This window comes from Plectrocnemia conspersa, unplaced genomic scaffold (genome assembly GCF_051122295.1).
Source record: "Plectrocnemia conspersa isolate PC_06_02 unplaced genomic scaffold, ASM5112229v1 ptg000013l, whole genome shotgun sequence".
In the NCBI taxonomy this organism is placed as follows: domain Eukaryota; kingdom Metazoa; phylum Arthropoda; class Insecta; order Trichoptera; family Polycentropodidae; genus Plectrocnemia; species Plectrocnemia conspersa.
Genome location: NW_028277177.1, coordinates 28,986,428 through 29,009,914, shown reverse-complemented (window position 1 = coordinate 29,009,914; position 23,487 = coordinate 28,986,428). Strand labels below are relative to the sequence as shown.

Genomic DNA, 23,487 nt, shown 5'->3' with positions numbered 1-23,487 from the left:
CTTTGGATTTCTTTTATATTCTATGAATTATAATTAAAATCGGCATAATTATTTTACTATAGTTTGATTTAATTAAAAGCATGGAGTATATTTCTTATAAAATATTATTTAATATTAAATTCAGTACACAATACTACATTTAACTAGATCTAAAATGTAACGTAAAGTCTTTATAATTAAAGTTTGTACAAAAATCGATCTCGGGACTAGATCCAGCGATTGCAAACACACAGTGCGGAGTAGATTGCTGTATGGCGCTATAAACAGTGGTCGCTGAAACTGGTATTTCTGCGATCAACTCGCCCTTAAAATTCAAAGTGTACAAATGCGGAGCAGTTCCGCCGGCGATGATTCTGTCTTCGTGGAAGTAACTGACGTGTATCCCATGATCGGGCAGCTCGAACGGCGAAGCGATTTGCAACGATCTCAATTGATACAAAGCTAATTTTGGACCACCTCCGCAAACGATCCAATCTTCAGAGACGCTGGCAGCGCCAACCCATTTTCCGAGATCTGGTCTTGCTAATTTCGGATCTGTATGAGGCGTGAAGTTGTTGCAAGACTTTGACGTTCGAACGTCCCATACTTTAACGCTACCGTCTTCGCTAGCAGATACCAGAGTTGAGTTTCTAGAAAATATAATATATTTAATATTGGAATAAAATTAAAAATATAGTTAATTATTTTAAATATTAACATAGGTATAAACAAATAATAACTTACAATCCATGTATCGAATGTATGTAATCGGTGTGTCCGTCATACGTCTTAACTAGTTTTCCAGTCGTTATGTTGAATACGTATATGTTGTTGTCTCCGCATCCGGCAAATAGTAAGTTGTCGTCTTCTTTCGACCACAAAGAGTTGACATCTGGTCTATCGATGTTCTGTCTGTTGTCCGGTATAGGTATCTTCCACTGTGGTTGACCCACTTTTGACTTTTTGATCTGTTTCCAATCCCAACCGAGGATTTCTCCGCACGTACCGGCTATCAAGAAGTTCTTGGTGCTGATTATGCTGCAAATTTGGATGTTTTTGCCAACGTCCAGGATGAAGTCCGCGTTTTTCTTATTTTTCGAGACGGTGGAGTCATCTGGAGGATTGAGTACATTGTCCAAGCTGTAAGTGTTTATAATAACAAACCCATGCTGTTAGCAATACATAACTCAAGACTGGCGTATAGTATTGATAAACTAACTTGTAAATCGCAATTTGACCGTAACAGTTTCCGGCTGCGAGATATCGACCGCAAGGCGAAAACGTTTGACATAAAACGGTGCAGTACAAGTCGCGGCCCAACATCTTCGACACCGGCATCTTGAGTGTTGCCCGATGAAATAAACTGTTTGACATTTGAACAGAACGAAGGAAGAGATAATGCGACCATGTACAAACATATATTTTTATGTTTTACGTTTCGTTGTATTTAATACTTCACATGAATGTTTATATTTAAAATTTTATAAAAAATTAAGTCTTAGTTTTTTTTTCGTTTGCCAAATGCCGTTAAAACAGTCATTTAATTTAGAAAAAAACACGATACTTATTTATCGAAAATATTTCGTTACAACATAACAGATGTTAGCCCAATACATTAAAATAGGGTAAATATGAGACTAAAATCAGTCTTATATTTATTTTATTGCTCGTACATTTGTGCCCACAAGTTCTTGCCACAATATATTATACACATAATAAACATAATAAACTGTCGCAACATTATGGAATTGTATGTGAATGGGCCTGCGTTAGTCGTCTTCCCCAAAAATAACGTCCATATCCAGAAATTGTGTAAAAAGGTAAAATTCTATTTAGGTTTGAATTTCGTTATTTTTTGTAGATACGTAGGTATTTGAGCTGCTAGTTTCATATTAAAAATTGTTCGTGAGGGTAAAATATGTAGCGCTAGCGCTTAGGAAGGTATTCATTATTTTTTTCTGAAAATTGTGATAAATTATAAGTGCGTTTTGTGATAATTTATTTAGGTACTAGCAAAATTGCTGTATCTGCTTCTGCTGAAAGAAATGAAAACAATAAATATTTATGCAGATTGGGGTAATATCGAACACTACTAAATTCAGCTTAAAATTCGTCGATTTGAAATGAAACGGTGTTTTTAAGCAGTTATGATAAAGAATAAATTTTGTGAATAAACGATTTGAAAAATATCGATCGTAATATTTTTTCGCCTCGGCAACACCTCGTCCACGATGACGTAGGTTTCCTATCGGCGGCGCGCGGACAATATAAGGTGTCGGCAGCATGGGAGGCGCGTACAGAACGGTGTACGCCTTCGCTAGAGAGATGCATCCGCGACTTCCAAACCTGCCCGATGTGCCGTACGGCACGGCCGGATTTCGCACCAAGTGAGAATCGTAACCTATCCCATAAGTCATTGCCCTCATTACTCATCCGACTTCCCCCTTTCTAAATGGATACTCTATTCCGTGTGCTGTGTTCCTTCTTTGTGATCGTTTTCTGGTTGACATTCGAAACCGGTATGACCGGCGTACCGCGAACCAACAAGAGTGAAAGGCGATTTCAGGCAATCACTTTCAATTCTTTTTTCCTATAACAATCGACTTTTCATGCACGACCTTGTGCGTTTATGCTACGCCTTATCGTATATGTTATGTACAATTTATTTATTTATAATCAGTAGCATGTTTTTTTAATAACTATAACAATCAATATATGTCCCTATAATTATTCATCATCAAATTTATCCGTAAGATTAAAGAAATCTAGGAAAACGTCATCTTTTTATTCTTCAAAATATGATGTGTATTAACTCTTTATGTGCGGAATTAAATTTCATAAAAAGTCAGGAAATGTATCAATTATTAACTAAAAAAAAGCTTAAGATATAGTTGTGATTTTTTATATGTTTATAATCATCCTCTGCTGCATCTTTATTCACCTTCACAATTTAATTTAAAAAGTAAAAAGTGATATAATGAGGGAAAAGGAAAAATATATATAAATGTTTTTGACAATCATTTAATACAACTTAATTAATAAGGAATATAGAAATTATAAAAAAAAATCCAGAAAAAATTCAGAAAAATAATACAACAATTTTCCTGGTTTTATCTTGAAAAATAAAAATAAAAAAAATATAAATATAGTTTTAGAAATATTTTTTTTCTATATACATGTATAATGATTTTTATATTGTGGGATAAATCCGCATCTCGCATCTAAAAGGGTAAAACAATTTATAATTTTACCAATATTCGTCATTTTTTTTGTTCAGATTAAATAAGGGCCTCTCAAAAATTATTACGGGTGAAATATTATTCTTTCATTTAATTCAATAACAAATGTTTATTACCTGGGATTTAATCTAAGATTATCTTTTAAGTGTTAATGCTCTTCTTCATAGTAAAAGGGTTGAATAAATATATATTAATAAAATACCAAAAATCATTCTTTGTCTTATCAAATATAAATCACTTTACAAGCTTACATCACTAGTAGTGCTCAAAGCTTTGTAAAAAATATAAGTAATGTCTACAAGCATTATTTAGAATTTTAAAATATTATCCATAGTGTGATACTACTCTAGAAAATCTCCCATGTGAATCATTCTAATTGAATTAACTGTACTGTAACAGATCATACTCTTATAATAATTTACAACTGATTTATTAACGAAAATTTTTGCCAATTATTCAATCATTATTATTAACGTTGGTCACAACAATTATTAAAATGCAACATTCAAAATTGTAAAAAAACATACAGATGCTCTATAAAAAATTAGTATTGTTAGTAAAACAACAAATATATTAATTGGCTCATGACAATCTTTCGGTATTTTTGGCTCAGCTATTCAGCGGATGTGCTATTTTTCTCATAATATCATCATGTCCAAATAACTAAATATATTGAAAAATACGCTAGTAATTAATCGCTTCCATAAGATAGTCTTCATTATAAACTAGAACATGTTCTCTATGAAACAAATACGTATGTTCTGATATAAAAGCTAAGCTCTTTTATCACTATTATCTTATATATATATATTTCATAGCCGCTATCTTGATTCTCGCGATTGGTCTTGTTTCATCAACTATTATTTAACTGACAATAAAAAGTATTTGATTGAAACATAAGATAAAATTTTTTAAATATTTGAAAATTCTATACAACTGTTTATTATTTCAGTAAATAATTAACCCTTTGCATAGTCTGTAAACCAGTCGGAAACAATTTTACGCAATTTGATCATTTTTAACACATTGTTGTCGGGTGATTTCGGGCATTGTCTTAAGCCTGGCGCGGGCCATTTTTTAGCAGCCGCGGAATTAATCGGAAACGAAGAATTTCCGCGTTTTTTTTCGGAAACTCGCCATAACTTTTATACTATGCAATATAAAATTATGAAATTTTAAACCCAGACTTACCATAAACAGTACTATCAAATAAAGAAGAAACATGGAGGTTGACACTTTTATATTCACTGGAAACTTGCGTTTATTTTGCACATAAAAGTACTATAAAAATGTATGTAATAAAAAATCGAATTAAACACTAAATAAAACTAAAATATGTCACAATTTGTTTTTATGAATAGTTTTTCAAGGTATGATATCTCTAAAAACACGTACCGCTTTGTAGAGGTATGTCAAAAGGTACATAGCCACACTTTTGGTCCAATCATCAATAATCAGAAAATTCATCGTCATATTTATTTTCATCGGGGGAAAACATTTCGGGGTGTAAAACTATTTTTTAGAGACAACCGAACGACGGAACATTTACGCGTAACTGTAATGATGTATTTTTTTTTATAACAAGTCACAGATGTCGCAATGACCGTTGCTTGTTATCTACCCTAGGTCAAGTTTCATTGGAATTTGTTTTGTTTTCTCACTCCCGACCATCCCTTCTTTTACATCAGGTAGAAAGTAATTCCTCGAAGCATCTTGAATAGAATTGAACATAATGGAAGATATTTGGGATAACAGGAACTTTTTATAGTTCGTTATTTAATTTTTTGTACGGTATAAAAATTCGATATCAAAATTAGTACAATACTTGGTGGAACTGTAATAAATCCGACGACGAATAAAATAATGTCTTTATTAAATATCAAAGCAGTGACATCTAGCTGCTGACAACAAAAATAAATGCAGTTAAAATTACACGGATAAACACGTGAGCCGACTTCTAGCAACAGACTACCAAAAACGGATTTTTACGGGTCCCGCAATCCAGCAGCAGTACCGCAAAAACGGAAAAATCCGTGTCCCGACAACAATGTGTTAAAAAATACATAAATTTCGTATTTTTTATGTTATTTTTAAAAAAAAAATATTGATGCTAAATTTTAAACTGACACGAAAAAGATCCCTGAGAGTAAAAATATTGAGACACCCTGTTACATAAATTCCTATGCTTATTACACAGTTTGAGACAGCTCTAACAGTGCAGAGCGTAATTTTTATTGAAAGCAAAACACTCGAAACACACATGTGTTCCAAATAAAAATAAGTGAACCAAAAATGAATGAACACAGTAATAAGTCATATTTATTACTGGAAAAAATTCGGCATTGATAAAATAAACACCATTCATTGAAAGATAAACACATCCATTACCACAGTAATTATTACAATATAAAATACAAAGAAAATTAAATGATTTAAAAAATAAATAACTTAGAAATGCCACTAAAGTATTGAATATGAAATGCTGCCGCGGCTTCCGAGCGCAATAGGTTAAGTAATCAGTTCTAATTCACTGGATTGAAAAGTGTTATAGTGAATCTCGATTTGCTTTGAAAAAATAATTGGTGATTTTTTTCGACAAATGGAAATTTTTCATTATATAATATTACTTTTACTACTTATTCACGTTACGTAGTCATAAAAACGAGTTTTAAAATTTGTTTCCATTTACAGGGCTATGTACTTAGATCACATAGCGTATCGCATGGGTCTTCTAGCTGTTTTAAGATCGAGAACTCAAGATGGTACGTTAACAATCTGATCCTCATAATCCTCAAAATACAACATTATTGTAACTATGGTTTAATTTTAGGAGCTGTCATCGGATTGATGATAACCGCCTCCCATAATTTGGAGCCAGACAACGGTGTAAAGCTGATCGATCCCTTCGGTGAAATGCTCGACATTAAATGGGAACCTTTGGCCACTAAATTGGCCAATGTTGAGTGAGTGTAATTGTATAAATGGTATAAATATATTTGATAGATTGTTTAATTATTTTTGTATAATTTAGGGACACCGAATTGCCATCGGTCGTGGACGAAATAGTCAAATTGCACAACATCGATATGAGATTGAAGGCATCTGTGTACATCGGAATTGATACGAGGTATTTTATCAGTTATATTTTAATCTATGATTGGCTCTCATTATTTTTTTGTAATAAAAACAATAAATATTTAGTTAATGCATATTCGTAAAATTAAAAAAGTATTTTGATTATAAAGAAAAAAATCGCCTGGGATGCGGTTAAGATAAAAAATAATGCGTGTACCAAGTGTAATTGAACTTATGACCCATTAATTGATGGGTAGGTACACTAACAGTTGAACTATCATGCTGGTGCGTTCAATCGACGATAATTAAATTAGAGAGAGTTTTAAAGTGATTTTATTATTATTTTAGGTACACTAGTCCTGGTCTAGCAAAAGCAGCATGCAACGGAGTCATGGCTATGCAAGGAACACCTACCGAGTTTGGCATCGTAACAACGCCGATGCTTCATTATTACGTCAGATGCAAAAATACTAATAACCAGTATGGCATCCCTACTGATGAAGGTTTGTATTTTGTATGATTTAGGAATAAATATTATAATGTAACAACTTTTTACACACAAATTATTTATGACAACATATACAAAAAATTGGTGCGGGGAACGGAATTGAATCAGTGTTACTAAACTAATATTTAGAAGTCGAAAGGCATGTATGTCATGCCCAAAATGGATTTATCATTGCAGTTAAAAGGCATCTATGTCGTGTCCAATATATTTTCTATTTTCTGAAGCCATTTTAAATGACTTGATGATAAAATTTCCAGTATTTTATTTCATTAGTTACTCAGAGATACTTCTATCAATATATTACAGTTAAAAGATTTAGTAATTCTTAACCATTTTACCTAGATGTGTCAAATTACTAAAATTCGTCATAAAATCTGTTAATCCATCGATGGATTTTGGAAACTATTTTTTGACCAGTTTGTGCCAGCCGCTCAAAACCTAGACGTGTGAATTGTTACTCATGGTTCTCAATCTAAAAAGTTTTGTTTTTACATTTACGTATATATTTTTTTAAAATAAATTAAATTACTGTTTTTAATTCAATTCAATATTAAATTTCGAATCGTGAAGTTGATTTTGACGAATATTTTGTGCCCTATAATAGGTCTATAACGTAGTGAGAATTAATTAGGTTGAATGTTTTATTTTAATTAGGAGTAGTGATACATTGTTCTTGCCGAAGTATATCATATGTAAATGGTGATCCAACTTCAGTTTCCAAACTTTTTTTTTATAAAAAAACACTAATTTAAAGATATCTTAGAATTTTTTTATTAATCAAACATTTGATGTTTTTCATTAATTTTGAAAAATAATATCAATTAGGTGGCAGATGTTAGTTTCTAGGTGCTCAAATGGCGCTAATTGGCATAATCTTGGCAGCCAGTTGCTCCTCCCTTTAATTCAGCTAGAAAAATGTATATCATTTAATGAAATACTATTATATTAATATTAATGAAATCGAAATATTAAAAAAACGACCACTGACTGGCTAACTTCTGTTCCTCTCCCTCCTGGAAAAACTGAAATTACGTTCCTGATTCTAAACCAGAAATTCTCCGGTAAAATTATCCTTAAAAAAATCTATAAAAACAGTTGAATCTATCCCGATAATATTTTTTGAAATATGTTATTTCAGTGAAATTATATCGGAGTACATTTTCACATTTAAGTGCATGTTATAATCACACTGAAAAATATTATTGTTCATTGACACTTAAAAATAAAAAGACCAGATTTCCAGCGACATCTGTGACGACATTTGCCCCCCCCCCCTCCTTGGTGAATTTGGCCAGAAAACTTCATGTCGTTTAATTAAATACTTTGAATTCTAATAATATCGAAATATTAAAAAACGCCCACTGACTGGCCATCTCCCCCCTCCCATCTTAGAAAAAGCAGAAATGATGTCCTTGATTCTAAATGTCATTTTAGTACAATCATATCGAGATACATTTTCACCGGTATATACATATTTTTACCAGTGAAAATATAATTTATCAGGCGGGTGCTAGTAAAATTATATTAATTCAACTTTTCCATACGTAACTGAATTTACATACATATAATTATTTATTTACATGCAATGTTACAGTGAATGTGTATTTTTCTGTAAAGTTATATTTTCATTAATGAAGTCCAAATATATTTTCACTAGAAGATATATATATATATATTTCTACTAGCGAAAATATAATTTAACTGAAAAGCACTAGTGAAATTATATGCTGCTCTAAAATGTCTATGAAGTTATTTTACGGTTGTGAAACTTACATTTTCTGTTCAAACCCAAACCTAACCTAATGAAAATTACAAAACTAATTATAGTTTTAGAACTTTCATTAGGTCATGTACAAAATACAACCTAAGCAAACTTATATCTTAGGCGAAAATTAGCAGAAGTTTGTTTTAAAAATATGATAGCTATCCTTACTGATATTAATACGACTTCTGACACGAGAGTATTGGTCAAAGTGTATTCAAACCGAATTTTGGTCAATTGGAGGGCGCAAAAACAATTTCACTTCTCAGAAGTCAAAAATTCACGTCAAAAGCAATAAAATCGTGTCGGCGCCTTCGCAGTGGGAACGCTCGTTACCGAGCGTTCCCACTGCGAAGTACGATTTTGTTGCTTTAGACGTGGATTTTTATTGCTTTTAACGTGAATTTTTAACTTCTGAGAAGGAGTAATTGTTTTTTGCGCTCTCCTATTGGTTAAAATTCGGTTTATATGTGCTTCATTTGATTCTCACTTATTGTGAGTCGTAATATTGTTATAAGACCTCTTAATATGAACGTAAGTGGGATATAGCGAATAAAAATCTATAATACTCAATAGGTTTAGTGCAGTTGCTGGAAATTATTTTTTTATTGATTTTTTGATAAAACCACAAATGTGTTTTGCACTCTCCGTTATTAAAATGGCATACCATTTTTTAAATAGTATAATATGTCACATATTGACCTTTCTTTCTTCGTAGACAAAATGCCACTGTTATATAAAGGTTAAAAATATCAAAAATTCCCTTTTGTTGTGGTATTAAACAGGCAATTTATTTTATATAACAATTCATAGGATATTACAACAAGTTGGTGAACGCCTTCAAGAAGCTAAGGGGTCCCAATCCGATCAATTCTTCGTACAATCCGTCTTTGTATTTGGACGGCGCCAACGGAGTAGGCGGCAAGAAGATGAACGTCATAAAGAAAAAACTTGACGGCTTTCTTGACGTAACAATATTCAACGCCGGAGGCAATGGTGGAAAATTAAATCTCAACGTACGTTGTACTAAATACAGACTACATTATTTGGATGATAATCGTACGTTTGATTACAGTGCGGTGCCGATTTCGTAAAAGTGCAGCAAACTGCTCCCGTCGGTGTACCAAAGGAATTGAATCAAAGAGTCGCATCTTTCGACGGCGACGCCGATAGATTGATCTATTATTATTTAGATAATAGGTATTTTATTTATAAATATATTTTGCATTAATCTTTCAATGCTGATTGTCGCTATGTTTTCAGTGAAACGTTCCATCTTTTGGATGGAGACAGGATAGCCACTCTATTGGGTGGCTATTTGATGTCGTTGATCAAGAAGTGTCAATTATCCGATCTCAAAATGGGAATAGTTCAAACAGCTTATGCTAACGGTGCATCTACTGAGTATATAACTGATAAACTGGTGAGTAAAGCAGAAATAGAAGATTATTCAATGCATTTGGATTTCAAAATCTAATATGTATACATTTGTATTATTACATGAAGTGTGTTCCGGTGGCTTGTGTCAGCACTGGTGTGAAGCATTTACATCATGAAGCGATGAAGTACGATATTGGAATATATTTTGAGGCAAATGGTCATGGCACTGTTACTTATAGCAAAAGAGCCAAAGCTTCTATCAAAGCAGCTTCTGCAGATCAAGGGTGAATTTATTGAATATATGATTAGTTTTCAAAGCGAATGTGTCTTAAATTAATTTTTAACACTAGACTGAATCCAGATCAACGTGATGCGGCTACACGCATGTTGGCGTTGATTGATCTCACTAATGAGACTGTAGGTGATGCCATTTCGGACATGTTTTTGGTAGAGACGGTGCTGCATCATAACGGCTGGGATGTGCATCAGTGGTTTCAGGCTTACGAGGATCTTCCATGTAAGCAGTTGAAGGTTTCAGTCAAGGTTTGCTTTATTTATTTTTAAATTAGATTTATTAGTAAATCTTGATATGTATTAATCATAGTTTTTTTGTTACGATTTTAGGATAGAAATTTAATTACTACCAAGCACGCCGAAAGGATTTGCGTAACGCCTGAAGGACTTCAAAACAGGATCGATGCTCTTTGCGCAAAGTATCCAAAAGGCAGGTCTTTCGTCCGGGCATCAGGCACTGAAGATGTTGTGAGAGTATATGCAGAAACAGCTAGTAAAGAGGTTTGTGTTTTGAAAATATTTATTTGACACTTAAAAATAATATAAAAACTAATTTAATTAAAATTAGTTCACCCCCCCTTGAATTTGGCCAGAAAAATGCACGTCATTTAATTAAATATGAATTTTAATTAAATCGAAATATTAAAAAAAACGACCATTGACTGGCAAGCTTGTGCACTCCATCAGGAAAAAGCTAAAATGACGTCTTTGATTCTAAACCAGAAATTCTCGGGTTATCCCTCAAAGAAAATCTAAATAAAACAGTCGAATCTATACTGAAAATCTTTTTTTAAATGAACCGTTTCGGTGAAATCATATTGGAATACATTTTCACCAGTAGATATATATTTTTACTAGTGAAAAAATATTTTATCTGGCAGATGTTAGTAAAATTATATGATTTCAAATTTTCCATATGTAACAATATATACCATATCATTATTTATTTACATGTGATGAAGAAATGTTACAGTAAATGTGTATTTTTTTCAGTGAAGTTATATTTTCACTAGTGAAATCTAAAACAATTTAAATGAGCAACATATAAAATAATTGTTCCATAAAACGAATTGCTTGTGAATTACTGTTGGACAGATTAGGTGCAACACCTTATGAATAACTGCATTATGGAACAAAGTGTTTATTTAAATGCACATATCTCTCAAAATAATCGTGGAAGGTTATGAGTTAAACTCCTCGAATAAAGCGAAAGTCTCCCGGGTGGCTTTTTAAGAGTGAAACCATTGTGGTCACATCCCAATGATGATAAATAATACATAAAACAATGCATATGTGTCTAAATAAATTGTATTAGTATATTTCAAGTTACGGTAATTAACGCTAATAATTTTCGAGAGTGCATGGCCATTCTTGGGTGTTCTGAATATGATGATTTCACTAATCTTTTTGTTTGGTAAAGCTCATTTGTTAGATTGTAAATTGTTTCTGATTTTTTCTTAAAATATCTTTGTGTGTATTTTTAAAATTCAGAAATATGCCATTTTGATAGATGTCATTCTTTAATCTTTCTGATAGCTGAAAAATTCCTCTCTTGAATTTGTGGTTCTGGCAGGAGTTCCGGTCAATATGGTGGATGCATTAAAATATTACAGTCAAGTTGTAACAATTTTTGCTTTTGCTATTAATCTTGGAACACAATACTCTTTTTATTGATTGTCGATTGCTCCTTTCAGTATGATCAATTGTGATCAGCACTTAGTAAAATCGATAGTTTGGTTTCATGGTAGCATTTTATTTTTTGATTAACGTTGTACGAAATCTACTTTCCAACGCTTTTGTTTGAGAAAATATGTTCAAGTTACGAATCATAATCAGAAATTCAGTCCAATAAATTTGTATTGGTTATTTGAAGTGCCACACAATTATCAAGCTACTTTATCATCACAAGCTACATATTGTAAATGTATCGAGAGTTATGAGCAATGTTTTGTGCCTCCAACTATTTCCATTAAATGTATTATCAGTTCAATTATATTTTCGCTAGTATGAATACATTTCTATTGATGAAATTTTTTTCGGATACGTTTTCACTAAAACGCCAGTGAAAATATAACTTCACTGTAACATATGTATATAATGTATTTTTTTTGAAATTAAAATTATATTTTTAGGATACTGAACATCTGGCAACCGAGGTAGCATCAGCCATTTACGAAATGGCTCATGGAGTTGGAGATCCGCCATTGTTATCCAAATATTGAAGGAGGCAAAGATATGATTAATTTATAAAAATAAAATTGTTCAATAAGCGATTGAAGATTTATTAAATATTAATTTCAGAGGTTTTCAAACAAAGTACATAATATAACGCTGAGTTCTGTTTTCTAAAATAAATCTAAAACGTATTAATTCGATTTTATATAATTAAATATATTAATTTATAGATAGTTATACAGAAATTTATATTGAATTTTATTTAACGTTAACAGTGATATACTTATTTATTGAATAAATTTTATTATATACACACATTTTAATATAAAGCAATAATGTTTTTAACACGAAATTTTAACTATTATTTTTATTAACAATCAACGTGCATATCATTCGTTTTGCTTTGGTTTTCAAATCGACAGGACAAGTTTGAGAACCTTTGCGTATTTACAGCAATAATAATTGTGTTTATGTATGTTATGTTTTACGTGTCATTTTCACATGGACGAAGGAAAACGTCAGAGATTTTTGTAGTACGTTTTAAGAGTGGTATTCGCGATTGAGTATTGTATAAAACTTGGTGCTTTCATATTTATATTATTATAAAATATGTATGTAAAAGTCGTTTAGCTTTTGGTCGTTGATAGTAAATCGTAAGCGAAATTATTTTTTCATACTCGAAATATAAACAAAATTGTATATTTTCGATATTGTCAACATCGTCGGTATTAGTAAATCGCTATAGATGTGTACGTAAAACGATATGCGATGTGAAGTTGTGATGTTCTGATTTAACGTGCAACTGCATTTATTTTCATTTCGATTGTTTTAATATTTTTTTTATTATTATTATATACATATATAGTGGTTTTAAATTGCTTAGTTAACATTAGAGACTTAGGGTGTTTTTGACTGTTACTAACGCATTTCTCTCTATTTCGAAATTTTTTACAGGGTATCGACGGTTTGCTTTTATTAATGATCATTATGATGTATTATTTTAAATGAATAGGTTAAGAACTTACAATAACCGAGACTCGTTACCAATGTTTTGTTTAAGTTACTAGTCTAAAACGCACAGTTCGATTCACACATTATCTTGCCGAAGCATATAATTTGTTATTGATCAGAATAGCGTGTAAGTTTATGATTTTAATACATTTTAAAGAAGAGCCTTCAAATGTCACTGCCATTGAAAGCAATATGAACCAATTGTAAATTTAATCTTTTTAGATAACAGTAACATAGTGTCATTGTCGGATTAGTATGGATATTATATCGGAATTTCACTTAAAACCGATTTTATACGCGTTGATCTAAATATCTACTTTAGTCGGGTTTATAGCTTAAGTTCTGTATAATTTTCTTAATCAATTTAATTTATTTTTAATATTATACTATATCACAATTCAGATGTCGATCTAGTCTCTGCTTTTCTTTACTCTACACTTTTTTTAATATACAGAACTTTTGCTATAACCTATTGCTTTTTATAGAATACAGTTGTGATTGTACGGCATCTATTTTGATCCTTATACATGGTGCTTATCGCTTTACAAAAAAAATATTCGCAGCTATTATATAAATTTGTAGTAATTGTGAATTGAGATTATTAGATGTAGTGCTGTATTTTTGTTACAAAGAAGAGAAGCCATGTCGATCGTTTGACGTTATACGTATTTAACACAATGTATATTAAAATAAAAGACATGTTTAGAATCTTCGGTGATTTCCGACGTAGACATTCCATTTAGATTTTCCCAGATGTTAGGTAAAGATCGACATTGTTTCTCACATATCATGAAACTGGATTACCGAATCAAATTGCGTTATATAACTCGACTAACTACTTTTTATTTTAACTGCATGGATTAACTATATATAAAATAACGATTAATTGTGTTCATTTTTATATCTTGTATATTTTTTAATATTTACATATATATTCGCTTGTGTTACTTATATATTTTTTTACATAAAAAAGTCAATTTCTCATATTTTTTTTCAATCTAAATCTGTTCTTTTTCTGCATAAATTTTTTGCTCAATTTTGGATCGTAAAATCATTCCGTTTTTTTTATTTTATACATATGTAATCAGATAACATTAAAGAAATTCACAGCTCACTAACTGTTTTTTATTGTAAATTTAACTTATACACGTAAATAGGAACTATTCTTCATACGCCTCTGAGTCGGAGGCGCATTTTTTTGGTTTGACGAGATTCAACTGGAACGGCACGGAGTAGATCTCGCTCCTTGAATGATGAGTTCGTGCACCTGTAATTGTTTTTTTATGTGAATTGGTTTGATTTTTGTTTGGTTTTTATGTTGGTTTTACCTGAACTCCTCTCCGTGTCGCTAGAGCGTATATGACCGCTTCGGCGACGTCCTCGGGTAAAATATTTGGAGACACGTCGTAATGGTAAGCGTTTGGATAAGATTTCACCGGTCCTGGACTGATGCTCTAAAAATTAAATTTGTTAATAACTTTAAAAATTGAGTTTTTGTCTACGTTGACTTAATAAGAATTGAGCCATGGAGGATGCGCTGCTTGAGAATCTCATGGGAATGAGCATGCAGCATAGAAACGAGCAGAAGTAGCATGGTAATTTTTAAATGCATAAATGCCGGAGTGGCGTTTTTGAATAGATATTTTGTAGGAATAGAAACAACAACGTGGTCGATCCATATAATACCATTTCACGCCAAAATCCACATTGATGCATAGAAATGACTCATTTATTGCAACGGATAATTATTTATGATCACTAAGTCATTATGGCTGATCACCTCTAAGAATACCGTCTGCGTAGTAAAATAATAAAAAAAAATGGCCCATAAAAAGGGCTCTCTCCAGATGTAATTTTTGTGTAGGTGTAATAATAAACAAGTACAAGACAGATTCACAGAGCATCTTATTTGCTGACAAGTTCTAGTTCATTCGCACTCTTGCTGGAGTAACATACAAGCATCAACGACGAATATCAATGGGTTGCATATCTTTCATTACTAAAACGTTGCAAATGCAGCAGTTATTTTAAGTTACTGCTGTGTCTTCATGTTGCTGTGGTCCATTTCAAACTACATGTTTGTATACATTAGAGCGGTGTTTTGAATTTTTATCAATTGACGGTTTATATAATAAAAAATATCAAGTCAACTCACCGTTATCTTTATATCGCTACCAAATTGATTCAACTCGACTCTCAAACTATCAGTGAAGCCCGATACTGCGAATTTGCTCGGCGAATACATGGCCGTCAGATAATGCTGGTGCACCGTGTGTCCGCTGACGCTGTGGATTGCATAACGATAGTGAGTGAAATGTTAATTCAACATATAAATCGAGAGTTGAAGGCCAATCATACCTGTTTATGTTTACAATGTGACCACTGTCTCCGCGTTTCCTCATGGTCTTGAGAGCCTCCCTGGATGCCAATGCCATGGCGAGCACGTTCACATCCAAGCTGTTCCGCCACTCTTTGGTCGTTCCGTCTGGAAGTAGAAATTAATTTATTGTGAAACTGAAAGTGTGCCATGTCTGACCTGCCATTTCAAAACGAGCCCATCGCTAATTATAATATATTAGCTATGCATGGTAAAAGTTTATGATGCATATGTGAAAGTGACAAGATTTTGTGTGTTTTTTATGATGACACTATCTATACATATATATGGTTTTGGGCTACTAAATAGGTTTGTCAATATTGTGATTGTGACAAACTTTTAGTGTTTCTCAAGGGAGTGGTTCTTTGATTCAATTATTATCAATAGAATGGTTTACATGTCTTAGTTATCACGTATTACTAATACAGAGATATTGACACTAGAAATAGTTTTTTTTTTACTATTTTACATAAATAATACAGTGAAATATGTATATACCAGCTTATTACTACTTTTTGGTTTACCATCAATGATATATAGTATAATATTTTACAATTATAGTTATAGTAGTACTGATTATTTTTTTCTTTAATGTATCAAGTTTCGAGAAATTGTATCAGTGGTGTTATTACAACTTTACTGCGTATTTTTTGTATATCATAAAAACTGTTAAAAGTCAGAGCTAGATGAAAACGTAACAGGCGTTTTAAATACTGTACTATTGTGTCCGATATAGTGCAAAGATTAGATACCTTACATTTGGTTCCTATTTTTTCTTTACAATTAGCTACACCTGAAAAACTAAGATTTTTTTTATATAAATTGTTTTATAAACGCAAAGAGTTTAAAATTTGGCCATACAGTAGTTTAAAATGATTAGTGCCTCGTTGAAGATAAAGTTGAACACTTGGGAATCACGTCACAATTTCAGCTGTTCCAAATCAGACGACCGAATGAAAGTGATTCACCGTAACTCTGTTTGGTGCCAGTTTGGCTATATTTATTCCAAGTTGGAAGCGAAGTGGTAGTTTTGGATAAATGGCGGAAGTAAGTGATTCAGTGCGGTAGTGTTCTGACTTTTGTATCATTGATAATTGGGAAAATCCAACGCCCAGTTCAAGTCTTCGATCCTCTGACTGATATATATGATTTGGGGCGGAACCAGACTATTTGTTATGGTCTAAAACAGATTCTTTGTCGGTCGTAATGTAGATTCAAAATCGGTAAAATTGACAACGTCGTCATTTTATGGAATGTGTAATCCAGGGATTTGGATTTGTTCACTCTAATGAAAAAAAACTATTTTCTTGGAAAATTCATGACGAGCAAATCAATTGATTTTATTACCCTTTTAGCGAGTCTTTTGCACTTATTTCAACACAACGATGATGAGGGAAAATATACTATATTTATAAGTAATAAATTTAATAATTAATTATTAAAAAATATAATATATGTATTTTAAATAAACTATCAACATTACAAATAAATATCACATTATTCATTTAAAAATTATAATGGACAAAATTACATTTTTGGGTGTAATAAAGAAGAGGCGATTTTGCTCTCATAATTTCGCGCTTTGCGCTCGTGAGCTTGCCTTTTTTAATGTAACCTACAACTTATTATTTTACTAAATTATTTTTATTAACTGACATTTAGGCATGAATTTTTTTTATTTTTATTTAATCAGAAATTTACATCAGATAATAATCATGATTATTATTAATGTAAGTCGTCGTGTTTCGTACATTAGTATTATTATTATTTTTAATTATTGTTGTTTAAGCTTATCAACTTATATATTATCATTTTAAATAGTTTTTAGTTAAATTATATATAGTTTAGAACATTAATAATACTATTATAATATTTTAATCACTGTATAGCTTTAATAGCCATATTTTATAATGAATTTTGGACACAAATGTTATTTTATTATTTAACCTTAACAAAATATCTATAGTGTTAGATATATAAATCACAAAAAAGTGTAAATAAATGCAAAACTGTTTAAATGCTATTGAATATATAGTCACTTTGCATATTTGTTTGACAGCAATTTTCCTGTTCCATGTTATGATACCAACAGAAATAATAGTGTGTTTTTTTTCCGTATATTAAAAAAACTAACTAAAAATAAACTGTATAGATGTTAAGCTTAACAATAATGATCTAAAATGGCAATTGTAGAAAATCGTGATATTGTTTAAAAGCGTTTAGCAATACAGCTATAATAATTTGTTACACGATGTTCGTAAAGGTAAGAAGATTCAAGGTAGAACATGACCTAATGCCTAAAGCAAGAAAAAGAAAGGATCCCTTCGTTTTCCATTTATCCTATTACAATTATTGTGTTGTTACGAAAGCGTGTCGCGTTCTTCGAGAGGTTTTAAGGAATTCAGTACAACAAGCAACAGGACCTTTAAATCGGAGTGTATCTCGTTTTCGCCACAACTATGCGACTTTCAATGAGCCCATTAAGAAAGAGTACATTCGTAATTGGTTTAGTTCTGGTTTCAGTCCAGTATCCTCATTAAAATTCTATTTATGTATACCGAAATAATTTTAACAGCTAAGGGTTAACACATTTATAATACTATAATATAATACAAGTTTGCAGACATCTAATTTATTTTAACTAATTTTAGTATAATACATATAATACTTACTTATAAAGCCTCCTTGATAATATACTCCAGCATTATTGATGAGCACGTCCACACCTCCTAAAACTTTTTCCACCCACTGGAAGGCTCTGATTATATCGTCTTCTTTGGAAAGATCACATCTGTATGGATATATCGTGCCATTGACCCTGGAAGCCAGTTCCTGAAGTTAAAACGAATTGATTTATAATATTTTTATAAAATATCTGATCTGATGTTTGTAGAAGGTTATTTACAGTGAAAGTGTGCAAAATCCTATAACGAGTAACCTTGAGATATGTATGTATTGATGCAGATCTTCAAATGACTGATGGTAATTAATCTATTCAATGGATTTCATATTTCCTGTACTATTTTAAAACAAAGCTTTATTGTTCTTCATAAAATTAGGAACACGTTTATTCTATTTCACTAATTATGGTAAAGGAATTCATATAAATTTATATTGCATTTGCGTCTTAACATATATTTGTTAACATATAATTCATTAATTATTCATAACAAAGATAAAAAATACATGAAAGAATAAACAGTAAGTTAATAAAATTATATTTGCAAAGTGAAAATGAAACGTCTTTACGTCAATAATAAAATATTTCGTATAAAAAAGAATATCATTTTCAAGGTTAACTAGTCTCATTGAAACTGTATCTATATAGCTTTCAATAATACACATTTTTATAAATTGTTTAATTAATTATTTTATTTATGTAAATATGATAATATATTTTTAAGAAATACACGTTTTCCGAATACTAGGTGTATGATAATAAAATATTAACATATGTACATATGTATATACTATAGTTTTTTAATATCATAATTAGTACATAATTTTATACACAAATCAGTCTACCTTGTATTTGTATTAAAAAAGAAAAAAATAAGTAAGTATTAGGTCCGTGTTTAATTTTTTTTATTTAATCTTAAAATTATTTTAATATCTCTTATATAATATTTTTGACCTTTACTTTTTTCTCTATGACTTTTTAACGAAAATTTTTATATATGTTACAGTTAATGTTAATGACTAGACAATATATATATATATATATATATATATATATTTTAATTTTTATTTTACTTCAATATTTTTTTTAATATCTGCGATTTTTAAACAATATAATAGATTAGGTTGAGTAGCAACCTTAGCTGAGATATTTACAAGAGCAATTTAAAAAAAAAAAATGGTGAAAACTACGGCAGTTATAATGCCCTCAAATTTCGTTATATTATACATCGATATAAATAACAATTTTTTTTTATTTATTTTAAAACTTATTTTTATTAACTGTGCTTCTAAGTTAAATAAAGGCAGGAAATTATTTAATTTATTTAATTTATAAATTTACACATGATAATAAAAGTTTATTGTAAGTGTAGGTCGTCGTGTTTCGTACGTTAGTATTATTATTATTTTATTTAATTATTATTACTTAAGCATATCAATTTATATGCTATAATTTTATTTAGTTTTTAGTTAAATTATTTCTAGTTCAGAATATTAACATGATTATTATATTTTAAAATTTCGTTTTACATCAATATAAATAACAAAAAAAAATTTAAATTAAATTTATTTTTATTTTTATATGATATTGTTTGAATAAACGTAATTTTAAAACAAAATGGCTAACGAATTTAATCGAGATATTTACAATCTATTTTTAAAATAAAAAAATTAAAACTAATCATGTCCTCAAAAAGGCAGATAAATGTAAAAAAAAATCTGTTTTTAAATGTTTTTTAATTCATTACTGCAAAACCGCCATTTTAAAACAATAATGCGGATGATACTGGCTAACGAAATTAGCCGCGATTTTTACAAGGTAATTTTTATTAAAAAGTTTCATGTCGATATGATTAAAAAAATAATTTATATGTACTCATATGTAATATTATTCACTATAAGCAATAAATTTTAGTGGTAATTAATAACAGCAATATATTTACTTTACATTAATAAAATAAAAAATATACTTTTTTACTTTAAAAATCTTTAATTATATACATATAATCTAAAAATAAAAACAAATCTGTTTTATAATAAACAAATTAATATGTTAAAAAAATTAAATTGTCAAAATCAAACAATACGAAACTTAGAATATAATTGATATTTTACATATGAATCTTTGTGGCAAAAATGGCATAATACACACTCTTAAAAAGTGTTTTATTACACGATAAGTATTTATTGATATAAGTAGTACAATAATTTTAAATTAGATATTTTAAAATATGCAATCTAATATAGATAAAATATGTTTTAAAACTCATTATTTCAATTAAAAATAAAATTAACCTATACTTTTTTTTAATAATTATGAAAAATATAAATGTTTTTCGTTATAATATTTTTTTATAATTTAGGTTAAATCATAAAAACTTTTTTAAATATAAACTAGATTTTAGTAAACAACACTATAAATTTAGGAATTTAGAAACTGTAAAAAAGTGAATATTGAAACAAGTTTTGATTTAAGATGGACGTATTTACGGGGTAAAATTAGTTTGTTTATTATATTTATATATTACTAGGTTAACCACCCGGAAATACGAATGCGTATTATAGAAGACAATGAGAAACCACAATTTTTTTTCATTTGAGTCACACTCCATGAAGCAATAAAATACTATTTAACTTGTTTTCACGTTGAATCATATCCTTAGTTAACTATTGTAGAAAAGACTATTTAATATAGTTTATAATATCCTTATTGATAATACATCCGTTTCCTCTTAGTCCTAGTCAATCTGAGACATTAACATTTTTTTGTAAATACTTGAGATTGATTCTACAAAAATAAAAAATGGAACTGAAATAATTTGTTTGATATATCTCTACAATTTCAAGACGTATAAAACGAAAATATAGTATAACTCAAAATTACCATATTTGTATCTTAATAATGTGAATAATTATATTGAGAAAGCAATGGGAAAATACTCAAATTTGAAGAATATAGTCCATCCCTACTGTAACTTTTCCAACTAATTTAATATTCAAGAAAGCTGAATAGAAAAATACATACTTTAAGAAAATAAAAATCTCAGTATTAAATGAGATTTTTAAAAATTGTTATTTGTAGAAAAGTAAATAATATTAATACTTAAAAATATTTTATGGATGTATCTTGAGGTGTATTTTTTTTTATTCAAACTGACATTGAAGAAGGACACTGAAGATTAAGATGTGATGTTAATATTTTAATAACATATAAATTAATACAAATATTTGTATCAAAAGTTAAGTCTATCCTTACTTTGACTTTTCCTTCCCTCCTGGCCAATCCAACCACATTCATCCCGTTTTCAGCCAAAGCCATAGCTATGACGGCTCCGATTCCCGAACTCGCACCGGTCACTACCGCGTTTTTTCCGGCCCATCTCCACTCTGCACACTGGGCCACACTTATAAGGCCCAAAACAGCTAATGAGATCGACACGACAAGGAAGCGATTAAGTTTCATTTCGATGCGCGGCCGGTCGGTGCGTATTCGGCGAGTGATCTATTCGAGTTTCATCAATCATCGTCGCTTTATATAGCGAAACGAGGAGAAGGAAAAGAGGCGTAGAGATACCGCCTAACCGGTCGTGCGAAAATACCGTTTTTTTGTGTTCGACATATCCTTTGCATATTGGTTCGAAAATTCGCATTTCGGGGAGCGCTGCCAAAATGGGTTATAAATTCGGATCGTTTTTGGGTTTATGCTGAATAAATTTAACGAACCACGATGTTTTGGAAGCCGATCGGTTGTTAAATTGCGAGTTGCTGGCTCTGGTGATCGGTGATAAAATAAATAATAATGCTTAATGAAAGTCCTTCAGTCTATTTGCATTTTAAGGGCGGACTAATATAATATTATTGAACGCTCGTCTCCTGTGAAGTATGTTTTTATTTAAAATAAATCAATTTCTGTAAAATATTTGAACGGCATAGTAATAGGCGCGGCAGCCATTTGAAATATATAAAAATAAAATTTATAATACCTAAAAAACTAAACTATATAATTTTAAATGTGTCAGGTTCGAGACGCTCGTGATTTTTAATTAAATGAAACATGAAAATTATTATAGAATCAGTATTGAATCAGACTGGATGTTGTCAATAGGGATTGAAAAAATACCCGAATTTTCAGTACCGGTAATTACTGGTATTGCCATTATTATTATTATTTTAATTAATTCACCGAAAAAATAATACGTATGACTCATCATGTTAATCGATTAGGAATACCCCGGCAACTATTGTTTTGATATATGTATACATTATCTTAATTAAAACACTTTCATTAATTATAAAAAAAAAATATTTTCGAAAATACTGAAGGCAAATCTTTTTAGGAACAATACATACATGTCTACGACAACATCGTCTTTGATCGACTGCTTCTAAATGCCTCCTAAATTGTTATATAAGGGGCATAGCACCACTCGCCAATTTATTCCAATAAAATATATAACTCATTATTTTTGTCAGTTACGATTATCTGAAAGAAGCATATGAGAAAAAAGTGTAGAAAATTGTAAATCTGTTCAAAATGCGATATATTTTATTTAATAATTTTATTTTATTTACATATTTATATGATTGTGATGTTATTTATTTATATTATTGCACATTTTACTTAGGAATATCGCAATAATATTTATTTTCGATTATTTTTTTCCACTCATGTTAAAAGTAATTAATTAAATATGGGTTATAAATGTTAATGTAAATATTATAAGATATAAAATACGTAAATACTGCACAACCCTTTTAGTGCCAGACAATCTGGCCTAACATATGCAATTTTTTTTCTTAAAAATATTGATTTGCATTTATAAATAAATTATGTTATACCTATGTGTTTTAAAAACATTTGTTGTGGACTCTCAATGATGCGAGGTAATAAAAAGGAAACAATAAACATAATATTTAGTTGTTATAACAACAAACAAAATATATTTTTAATAATTATTTACTTTAAAAAAATAAACAAATCAAGTTTTATTTAAAAAAAAAACACCTG

General features: G+C 30.1%; 3 protein-coding genes across 3 annotated transcripts; 1 reads left to right on the top strand and 2 right to left on the bottom strand.

Moving 5' to 3' along the window:
• Positions 1-90: 90 nt before the first annotated feature.
• On the bottom strand, positions 91-1,350 carry thoc6 (THO complex subunit 6). Its single transcript, XM_088201838.1, has 3 exons — positions 1,199-1,350; positions 724-1,119; positions 91-629 (listed from the first exon to the last, which is right to left on the bottom strand). The coding sequence occupies exons 1-3, from the start codon at positions 1,315-1,317 to the stop codon at positions 140-142; spliced, it is 1,005 nt and encodes a 334-aa protein (XP_088057964.1). The 5' UTR covers positions 1,318-1,350; the 3' UTR covers positions 91-139.
• An 820-nt stretch (positions 1,351-2,170) lies between these two features.
• nst (phosphoglucomutase 3-like protein nst) lies at positions 2,171-14,537 on the top strand. The gene is made up of 12 exons (XM_088203019.1): positions 2,171-2,366; positions 5,910-5,980; positions 6,049-6,181; positions 6,250-6,345; positions 6,642-6,796; positions 9,377-9,579; positions 9,639-9,763; positions 9,827-9,986; positions 10,070-10,227; positions 10,294-10,486; positions 10,568-10,738; positions 12,370-14,537. The coding sequence occupies exons 1-12, from the start codon at positions 2,263-2,265 to the stop codon at positions 12,457-12,459; spliced, it is 1,659 nt and encodes a 552-aa protein (XP_088059145.1). The 5' UTR covers positions 2,171-2,262; the 3' UTR covers positions 12,460-14,537.
• On the bottom strand, positions 14,319-21,989 carry LOC148227772 (farnesol dehydrogenase-like). The gene is made up of 6 exons (XM_088203020.1): positions 21,736-21,989; positions 18,473-18,632; positions 15,782-15,908; positions 15,579-15,708; positions 14,752-14,877; positions 14,319-14,690 (listed from the first exon to the last, which is right to left on the bottom strand). The coding sequence occupies exons 1-6, from the start codon at positions 21,940-21,942 to the stop codon at positions 14,637-14,639; spliced, it is 804 nt and encodes a 267-aa protein (XP_088059146.1). The 5' UTR covers positions 21,943-21,989; the 3' UTR covers positions 14,319-14,636.
• Positions 21,990-23,487: the final 1,498 nt, after the last annotated feature.